Here is a 10,732-nt window from a genome sequence, read left to right as displayed (position 1 = left end):
TGTACATTTTTGTATCTGCATATTTATGGTTGGGTTATTTATTTATTTACTTATTTATTTATTTATTTTTATCCTGGATCCTGTCTATCAACTGTATCGCTCTTTATTGACCTGCTGCTGTATCTAGGTGGTGCCTCCTACAGTGGCTGACCACTGTACCACTGTACCCGGGTGTGCGTTTGTTGTCTGTGTGTTGTCATGCTGCAAAACAAATTGCCCCCTTGGGGACATATAATAAATAAAGTTGAAAGTTGAAAACACTTCAGCTGGATTCATGGGTTTCAGTATGCAGTGTACTGACTGTAACATAACCCTTACATAGTGGCTGTTTTGCATAAATTTGGGGTCAGAGGTGATTCTTTCTGTCTGATCTGCAAAGCGTACTCGTTCACACTCCACAGACACTGTGCCCCAGGTGTCAGAAAGCACTTGGGGCTTAATTAACACATGTTCCTTTGAGCCGAGGTTTTAGTCCACGGGGCCAGGCAGAATAATAAACACCCAGCAATACCTGCATATCAAGCAGCTAATAAGTAGTAGGTGCACAGAACAGCTTCAGTCCTCTGCTGTCATACAGCCCCTGGACTGCAGGAGGATATTAAAGCTTTCCTCCTGAAAGGTTTAACATTAACAGCCTCACACCGCTTTGAAAACACACGTGGGAGGTGATGACAGCTCGACCTCTTTTAAAGCTCACAAACTGATCATCATTGTATAAGAACACTTTACCAATTTTGACACTTCATCAGTCTCTTTAATATGAATTGTCTGACTTGTTTACTGCTAAATCTTGAAGTGCTGTTGCCTCCTAAACAACCTTCAAAAACCTGCAACCTACGACTAGACTGCTGCTATTCTACTCTGAAGCCCTGTTGGTATTTGATATTCATTTTTCATTTAATTTTTATTTATTTTGAAAGAAAACATAAAAAACAAGCAGAGACAGAAAATGAAACCGTTTCCAACTATGAACAGCTCAGTGCAAAATAAATGATTAAAACACATATTCACTCTTGTGTGACTTCACTTGGTGTACTATCCCTTTGTTTACTATATCCACCTCTGCAACACCCTGAAATGAAATGATAGGTTGAGGTGTACTGAAGAGACCTGTTGCACAATAAAAACACTTCAAAAGATGAGTTGCATTTATAAAATTTATTTATATAGATATATTTATCTATACAGTTATGTATTATAGTGTCTGCATGTGTATATTATATATATATATACACACACACACATATGTATATATACATACATACATACACGCACACACATACATATATGTAAAATCTATGCATACTGCAATCCTTTCACAGAGGAGAACAGAACCACATTTCTGCAAAGTTAACACAAGGACAGAAGCTCTGGTTATCCATGTTAAAGGCCAGACATTCTGAAGAAAACTGACAGGAAACAAAGTCAACAAAATGATGGCATTGCAATATCCAACACCAGCAACTCAGCTGTTATGTTACCTCAGCTTATTCTTTAAATTACAGTCACTTTTGTGATATTACAATCATACTGTATGTGGATAGTGCTATCTACTCAGTTAAGTACAGTCATCCATAGTCTATACAGTTTGTAAAGGTTGCAAAACAGAAAAAAAGTCTTTTCAAGTGAGTGGAGAGAGTTGCTGGTGGCCGACAACATCTGATCCACATTTCTGCGGTGTTTCTCTGCCCTCCAGCACCCGACCGCAGCATCAAGTGGATGAATGAGTAAGAAATCCGACACCATCTGGACCAAGTGCGGAAAGGGGGTACTGAGAAACAACATTATCTGCAAGTCTTGCAGTGAAAAGGGCAAATATTGGGAATTTTCAAAAAGCATGTCTGTGAAGATGAAGCTAGTCCAGGGATTCCATTTCATTGGTTCGGCATTTCCCCGATTCCATTGATCCAGAGGTACACGTCATTATCATCGACAGGAATCACTGGGGTCAGGGTCACATGTAGAAACTTGTGATTTGTCACAATGCCCAAAAGACATATTTAAAAAAAGAGACCTGCAACTGACAAACATATGGCATAGCAAATAGTCAAATGCATGAAAAGATTCAAATAAGAGTTTGCCATCCTTTTGCTTTCCAAATTTATTCAGACGGATGAGCGAACCTCTAAGCAACATTCTTGGTAAGTTTTCGGCTGACTGGAAAGTTGGGACTCTCAATAGCTTTGCTTTCACATTCCTCTCTCATTGTCAACTGCTTTTTTGTTTTTAGAGAGGAGTCTCGACTCTCCTCTTTAGCATTCATCGTCTGGGGGGGTGGGGTTAAGTTTACGGCTTCCCCTTGTCTTGTAAGCACAGCATCTATCCAAATCAATGTGTGCCGCCACAACCTAAAAAATATACACAAGTGAAGAAAACCTATACAGCTCAAGTCAAAAGCAGTCACATATTGCACTATCAATGCAAAAATACAAGTCTACACTATACAAAAAGGTGCTTCTAACATTTGTACAGTTGCAAACATATGCTACACACAAACATGAGAAACATATACATCAATCAGTGTGTCTGTATGTATGCATTACCACAACAGAGGCATTTCAGCCCTACAGTACAATAACATAATGGTCTTTCTCGCCCTTTTCAAATGACATCTTGCACATTAGTTCATCTTTCTGAGGTGAGGAAAAGAATCTATGGGGCCCAAAACCTGCACGGGTGAAGACTCGGACCAGGTGTGGATGTGTGGAGGTGAAGGGAGCCGGTGGTCCCTGCTTCTGATGAGCAAATTCAGCCTCCATGGGTCCGGTCACAACCGCTGAGTCAGGCCTGGGCCCAGCACCAGGCAGGTCCTGTGGGAAAGCTCAGGAGTGGACCTTGAAGGCCAGCAGCTGCTCAGAGTGCATGTTGTTGAGGGAGCGCAGGTCCGGCAGCTTGAGCAGCAGCTTGGTGAATATGGCAGACTCGTTGGGGTGATTCTTGGTGATGAGACTCCGCAGTGCACGGATCAGCGTCTCCTGCAGGGCCTCCACCGAGTTCACGTTCTCAATCCCGGAGCGATCTGGAGGACGGCAAGTGTGACAGGTTTTAGTTGCCTCCTTAAAAGTCTCACTTTTTCTTTTGTGGTTTCTACAGGATTAGAATGACAATATTCTGGTTTGCCAATATTGGCCTTTAATTTTTTTTTTTTTTTTTTTTTTTTAAATCACATATTGAATGGTTGGTGTTGATCACCTCTGACATGACTGTGTTCTATTATAGTCTACATGATATTTCACGGGCCTTTCCTCAAGGCAAACAGTGAATCCTTGCATCTATGTTGTTTAATATAATGGTTGAAATTCATGGTCAATAACTGAAAATCTGCAAAAAATATTGACTATGAGCAGCTTGGTACCAGCCTCAAAAACCTGTACTGGTCAAAGCCTTTGCTAGAATAGAATGAACATTCATAGTGTGGTGGCAGAAATCCAACCACCACAGCACTGTCCTTCTTACCACATTATCTGAGTGCTTTCACTAAATGGAGGAGAAAAAACGAGCGACCTTGAGAAATGAGAAAATAAATGAGGACACACCTGCAGAGACTAGAACCACCGCGGTAAAGAGGCTCATCTCCTCCTCGCTCAGGCCGAGGTTTGTGAGCTTCTCGCTGAAGTCAAACATGGAGTTGAGGAGGTCTCCGGCGCCCATGGCCCTCAGGGTGTCCACGCTGTACTTCTTCCCACCCAGGAAGGTCACAGTACGATCCTTCACATCAAACAGAGAAGAGAAGCGGACCACCAACACCTGCAAAGACACCAGCAGCTCTGTCAGGCCTGGGTTACACTCTCACCACACAACCTCACTTAATCAGCTTTCCATGGAAACTGATAAACCTGGTGTTTCTCCGACACTGTGACAAATACACTCATCATAGACGAGCTGTATTCTTGGAACTGCGTCAGGTGAGAAACTGTGTCTGCTGTGCCCAAAATGTTAGCTTTAAACAGTCTCCAATGTCAAGTTCTCATTCTCTCTCTTGCCTGTTACCACTTAACATGCAGTGTGGTGTGCTAATGTGTTAGCATGGCGTTACTATTGTTCAACAGTGTGTGCTACACTGTTAGCACAGAGTTACTATGGCTCAACATTGTGTGTGCCTGAGTGTTAGCTTGGGGCTACTATGGCTCAGGAGAGGGGGATTTGTATCACTCTGCTGATACTGCTCTGAAGAACTATAATGTTAAGATACTTCTACTTATTTTACTTTCAAGCTGATGTGAACACTTACAAATCACACTGACTGGAATCTTGTCGACCTCTACCTTCCCTCCCATGTGACCTGACCACACAGGGACTACAAGAGTGTGCAGGCTCTCCTTCCAAGTCAGTCAGAAGAGAATGTAGCTTTAGAGCCTCTCTCTTCCAATAAAAGAAGTGTGCAGACTCCTGGCTCTCTGTGGCATGTGGTTGGAAAGCTTAGTGTTTTATCAGGTAGCGTACCTCAAAGGTGCCAGCCTTCAGCAGGCTGACCTGGTCATGCTGAGAGAGGTCTCTGAAACCAGGGATCTTCTTGGCAAACTCCACCACCTCCCGGACAGCAGGGGTGAAGCTGTGGGAGAACTCCTCCCACACCCCGTGGCCAGACTTCTGAGGGTCCACATGAGGAGACGTGTTCATCGGACAAACCTGAGGAGAGCAGCACACATAAATATATGTCTGTTTTAAAGAAATGTAAAACACATGGTGTACACTCTGAATTAGGGTTAGGCTGACATATTTATTCATTAATATTGGTCACTCACCAGATGCATCCTGTTGCCTCCTCTCCACAGCTGCCCACTGAAGCCTGCGCTGGATGGAGCCTCGGTGAACTGACCTTTGAATGACCCGTGTGCATAGGCTGGACAGTGGCCAGCGGCAGTGCTGCTGGACAGTCTGTAAGGGCAGTGGTTGGGGGTGTTGTCCTCTAGGCGGGGGCCGTTGGGGCCTTGGGGTCCCAGGCTAGAAGGAGGATCCTGGGCTGCCATGCTGACCAAGTTATTCTGATTGTTCCAGGCTTCCTGTCTCTCCTCTATCCTAGTGTTGGTGGTGGTTTTTGGGGAGCCGCAGTCCTGGAGGCATGGGGGACCGGAGGCCTCGGCCGCCAGGCTGCTCTGCTCCTGGTTGTACATGAAGGTCTCCTGGTGGGCCCTGGTCACCGATCCGATCACCTCCTCCTCACCGCTGTCTGACGCGCTGGATGAGGCTGAGCTGGGACTAATGTCCATGGCTACCGCAGGTTCCGGGTCGGAGCTGGAGTCCGATTGGCTGGAGCGGGGCGAGGAAGAGGGAGAGCAGGAAGGGGCGGGGCCAGTGTCCTTGGAGGTGGGCTCTACTGAGCAGGCAGGTAGTGGTTTGGCGATGGGGAGCGTCTGGCTGCTGTGGAGCTGGCTGTGCAGCTGGCTGCTGTTCATCATGTTGTTCATGGCACTCTGCATCTCCAGCAGCATGCGCTGTTTCTCTCGCTTGGGGATCCGACCAAAGCGCACAGCTGAGGAGTCAGGGAAGTTATTTCAGTAACTTCTACCTTTGTTAGTTTACAAACAATGCTGGGTGGCAAGTTATCAAGAATGTGCAAGAAATTACTATTTCAATTTAAGTCATGCAATTAGCGACAGAAAGCTCCTTGCTTTTTTTTGACTATATGCTGATTCATCTTCGTCAACATTAGTCATTGTCTTCACTCACTGAACTGCTTTTGACACTTAAAATTGGCATTATGAGTACAAATAATTATTTCAATATGTATTCTGATTATCTTTTTAAATTCTCCTAATGTTCTAATATGACATTAGAACAAATGTGAAATTTGAGGGACCAAATGCAGTGGACACTCACAGTCTCTGGACATTCCCACCATCAGACACTTCTTGAAACGGCACTGCTGGCAGCGGTTCCTGTTGATCCTCATGATGGGGCAGCTCTCGTTCTTAAGGCACTTCTTATACTGGATGTTCTGCTGGATGCTCCTCCTGAAGAAGCCCTGCGTGTGAGCACAAACAAAAGTGGTGAGAGGTCACAAGCACTGCCAAGACAGGGCTAAAAACCATGTGTTAGGATTAGGCTAGTGTGCAAATCTGAAGGCTGATACTAACATACTGGTGTTTTGAGGAAGTGTCTTGTATTTTTAATATTTCAACCATTTTCATGCCCCAAAAATTTTAAGTATATTCAGTGTTTCCCCCCCCCGGAATGTTGCTCCTTTTCGGCATGTAGCCCATCACAGACCACTAAAACTCTCCACTTGGAAGCAAGAAATAAAATGAATAGTAAAGAGTAATACATTATCAGCAAGCTAATATGATGCTCTAACCCTAGTGTGTGTTTGTGTGTGTGTGTGTGTGTGTGTGTGTGTGTGTGTGTGTGTGTGTATTTGCTCCTTGGGGTACTAAGGCTTGTTTGTCACTGAACCCAAGCTCCCCACAGTTAACTAGGCCACACAGCAACGTGAAGTATGAGGGGCAGCTGATAAAAATACGGGGCGGCTGAACTACTTTCAAAGAGTCTCTGGTTGTCAGCATACAGATGGCTCCTGCGGCAGTGACCCAGTTCGGCTGCCGCCCAGTGTCATGGCGCGACTGAAGCTCGCCAACACTGCTCACCTTGCAGCCCTCGCAGGCATGGACACCGTAGTGGAAACCAGAGGCCACGTCACCACACACTTTGCACAGCAGCACCAGGCCGTTGATCTCTACAATTAATGTTCAAATGAAAGAGAGCAAGAGAGGAGATCAGGCCAGCTGTTTGACCGAGCAGGACACTTAAAAGATCCTGTTTAACTGAAGTCTGATGCTACATACTATAAGTCATCACAATGTTTTTCACTCTAGTAAGGGAGATGAATTGAGTTCACATGGGCTTCTCCTTCACTAGATCCTGCATACATCTTGACATTTTTATTTAACACTGCATAATCTGCATTCAATATGGAGTATTTTCATATCCTGCATATTTAGCATTTCTTTTCCCCTTTGCCTCAGTATATCTTTGCACCCTGATATAATACTATTTATTTCATGCTTACATCTCCACTTATGTTCTGCTGTGGTAATAATTTATGTTGGGTTTCCCCCTTATTTATATTGTAATATTTCTGTGTCTAATATTTCTGTGTCCTTGCCACTGCCATGACCCAGTTCCAGTGTGTGTATCATCTTAACCAACATAAGGGAATGGTGGTCTTACTTGTGATGCCACATTTAGTGGCAGAGGAGGAGCGGCCAGTTTTCTGAGGCCCAGGAAGGTTCTGGCTGCCGGCCGGGAGCACAGGGTTGGCTGGTTGAGCCGACTGGCGGTGGCTCGGAGAGGATGAGTGGGGTGGAGACGACGACTGGTAGCTGCCGTCAGAGGAGTCGCTATGGCATGACTCCGGGCTGGACGCAGAGCTGGAGGAGCTGATGTAGGCTATTACGCCCCCTGGTGCGTGACAGAGAGAAGAACAAGAAAATGATGAGAGGAATGACAAATGCTTTACCTCTGCTCTTCAATATAATGTGAAAAACTGTAAGATCATATTTGGACTGAGGAAGAGGTGCCACACCCTGCCAGCTCTCATAATTTCTATCCTTTTGACATTTTGAATAGTATTGCATATAAAGTCATTCTTTTCTTTTGCATGTGTATGTACTAATTTTATTTCCATCTTTCTTGCTAAGCGTTCACTGCTGTGGTGTTTTACGCACTGCATTTCCCAGAGCTCCCTTGTCAAACAGTGTGGGCGTTAACTGTGACCTGTTTTTTCTTGGATTATTTAATTGTTGGAGTTTGGAGTGTCAACAGGTGGCGCTCTTTTCTTTGTCTGTTAACCATGGTATTACTGCTCATGCTAGTTATCCAAATTTTCTTGTGTTTATTCCAAATCAAACCGGTGGTGCAAGTGAAAAGAAAATTTCCCAACATAGATCAATAAAAGCAGCACAATATCATCATCCTCATCACCACCAATGAGAAAGGGTTTAATGCTCGACTTTAATGTGGAACCAGCACACTGAGCAGCTAACATAAAGGGGGCAGGCTGTATTGCAATCTGAAAGCCACAGTTTCCTGCTACAGCGGCTCTCAGCCAGGAAAAGACGACCAGACAGGCTGCTGCTGAGCCTTTTTTTCCCCCTCAACATAGGCTGACCTGATTTCTTCCTCTCCCATTCTCAATGGTTAGATAACAGCCATTACATAATGCCAGCTTCACAAGGGTGTGTGTAGTAAGTAGTCTGGCCTCTCCACGCAACCACTCACATACAGGCTTCATGACGAATGGGCCTGGACTTATTCTAAATAGGCCATTTTTATTTAACCTGACAAAACATAATCTAATAATGTAACCGATACCCATCTGATCTCAAATCAGCAGCCGCTACATTTATACCATGGCTTGATTGATTTACCAAGTCAACATTAAAATCAAACACTGACTATGAAAAGACACAAGGATTAACCTATTGTATGATTGGAAAAAAATTATGAAATGTTGCAGTGTACTGGGACAACCTATAAAGACCTGTTAATTATTTGTATCCCAATTTCTTTGTGACCAATGGAATATCAAACAGGCATCATTAGCAGTTGTAATAATAACTAAAAAAATAAAATAAAAAAAAGCAGACTGGCCCATTCACCTAGTTGATATCTAAAAATAGGTGCAGCACAAAGCAAAGGCATTGGCAATTAGACTGATACTTTAACGCTGCCATGCACTCCAAAATGACAGTTGCTTTGAAGAATATTTAAAATATTTCCCTGTGTTAGGTAACTGAGGTGTGCCATTCAATGAACATGTAAGACCACTTTGCGTCAAGGCAGACAGAGTAACAAACATCACAGCTCCGGGCGTGATTTTCGAAATAAAATCCTTCCAGAAATGTCCTTAATCATAACAAAGTGTAATCGACCAGTCTCAACTGTAATAACATTGTAATCATACTTGTAGTCGACATTATGACAGATTACTGCGCACAGCTCGACCTTGGCACATATTTTTTTTGAGTGCACTATCCCTAAATTTCCGGTCTTGCTCTGCCCAATTCTGCCGAACTTGATGGAGCTTAAAACTAGGCTGCGCTGCGTTTACGTCCCTTGTGAAAAAACCGTCGCACGAATACACAGATAAAAGCAACGAGCTGCGAGCTGTGACGCCAGCAGTGTGAAGCTGTGGTCAGACAGTTCACATGAAATTAATATATCATCGCTAAACTATCGCAGTTCTGCTGGTGTGAGACACCTTGAGTTCAAATATTAGAACAGTACTTTTAAAAATTAGCCAGCTAATACCTTATGATTCATTTTTACATTTTACATTAAGTAATTTCGCCTTTTGTACTGTGCTAGAAATATTTATCGTCTCTTTTGGGTCTTTACAAGAGTTACATATATACTGTCTTCTCCGTGAGACTTAAACGCACCACTGCTTTACCTTTTTTTTTTTTTTTTTTTAAACACGCCCCCACGTGGAGCAGGCATGTTTTTCCCCGGGAAAACTGGGTCACCGAGCACTGCTGCGAGACGCCTCACGTGTATCCGCGGCGAGACCCCACACCAGCTCGAGAGGAGAAATTATGCAATGCTTACGTCACTGCGTCTCACGGCCAATCGGCGGCGACGCAAAGGGTGCGTAAACACAAGTGCACATGGCTAGGCTGACCGGTCCATGTGAGCAGAGACGACCGCAGTGCTGCTCGAGCCAACCGGTTCGGTAATAACAACAGCGCGAGTGGCACTCCTAACCCAGTTTAACTAAACACGGTGTTTAAACCTCAACGTGCCCCTCGTTAAAGCCCCGACAGCTGCTGTGTTTAAATATCACCACTATAAACACGAATATGAAAACACGTAAATCTTGGTGGTAATTCACCGAGCCCACTGAATGACAAGTCGTGCTACTTTGATGTCTATTAATGAAACGCTGGATTGCACTGACCCCAATGGCAGAATTTGGCTCCTGTAAGAACACAATACCAAACTGCAGCACACAACCTGTACACAGCCTCAGTGTGAAACCACTTACCAGCTTTTGTGGACTCCATATCCTGCGACTTTCGGGGTTTTCCTCCGCCTTTGCTACCTCAGTGCCGAAGCCGTTTTTCTGTTTGGGTGCTCAGCAACTGAGAAGTCGCTGAATTCTGCTACTTGAACAACTGTGCAATAACATACAGTGGATATGCTTCACCTAACATCTATGGCACAAACTAAAATCGATTGTCGATGACAGGCGAAGTAAGCTTAGCGAAGATATCCGTCCTGTGGAAATGGTTAAAACATCCTAACATGAAACCTAGCCTGAGCTTTAAGTTTCACCAAATGGATTTCGATGACAGCCGATGGGTCTGTCTGCCGTGGCGGAAGGTTAAAATGGTTGCTCCTCTAAAAAAAAAAAGACAAATAGCTTGTCTGCTTTCAGTGCAGTTGCTATGGACCTAGAAAAACGCCATACTCCATTGAGAGATAGTGTAGGGGAAAAAAAGGTGAGAGCGCGGCGATGTCGAAGGCAGCTTTAGCAGTGACTGTGTTTCCAGCAGCGATCAGTGTGCAACCATGTGACCCAGTTCAGCGGCTCCTCCCTCCGCACAGCCCCGCACTGGTGTCAATGTAACCCACTGACATACTTTCACCAGTCAAAGTGGACGAAGGCAAACGACACGTCCAGCGTCCTCTGCAACAATAACAATGACAGTAAATAATAACACTGGTTTGCCCATGAGTGTCTCCGTGTTCATGCACCACTTGCCAGAGTGAGTCCAAATCTGAGCTCGTAGTT

General features: G+C 44.4%; 1 protein-coding gene across 1 annotated transcript; it reads right to left on the bottom strand.

Annotated features, from left to right (window-relative positions):
* Nucleotides 1-2,083: 2,083 nt before the first annotated feature.
* nr1d2b (nuclear receptor subfamily 1, group D, member 2b) lies at nucleotides 2,084-10,486 on the bottom strand. The gene is made up of 8 exons (XM_030063365.1): nucleotides 9,983-10,486; nucleotides 7,168-7,398; nucleotides 6,585-6,673; nucleotides 5,821-5,965; nucleotides 4,746-5,473; nucleotides 4,444-4,629; nucleotides 3,537-3,747; nucleotides 2,084-3,019 (listed from the first exon to the last, which is right to left on the bottom strand). Exons 1-8 carry the CDS (start codon nucleotides 9,999-10,001, stop codon nucleotides 2,823-2,825), a joined length of 1,806 nt encoding a protein of 601 aa, XP_029919225.1. The 5' UTR covers nucleotides 10,002-10,486; the 3' UTR covers nucleotides 2,084-2,822.
* Between the last annotated feature and the right edge of the window lie 246 nt (nucleotides 10,487-10,732).

Source organism: Myripristis murdjan, chromosome 11 (assembly GCF_902150065.1).
Source record: "Myripristis murdjan chromosome 11, fMyrMur1.1, whole genome shotgun sequence".
Classification (NCBI taxonomy): domain Eukaryota; kingdom Metazoa; phylum Chordata; class Actinopteri; order Holocentriformes; family Holocentridae; genus Myripristis; species Myripristis murdjan.
Note: the sequence above shows the minus strand (reverse complement) of the source record. Positions and strands in the feature narration are given on the sequence as shown.

What these genes read in the sequence shown, in the direction of transcription:
- nr1d2b (XM_030063365.1), bottom strand. An exon ending in GGTGGGAATGTCCAGAGACT is followed by an intron (nt 5,474 to 5,820) that starts GTGAGTGTCCAC and finishes CTGACTCCTCAG; the next exon opens with CTGTGCGCTTTGGTCGGATC. An exon ending in GGTGGTTCTAGTCTCTGCAG is followed by an intron (nt 3,020 to 3,536) that starts GTGTGTCCTCAT and finishes GCCGTCCTCCAG; the next exon opens with ATCGCTCCGGGATTGAGAAC.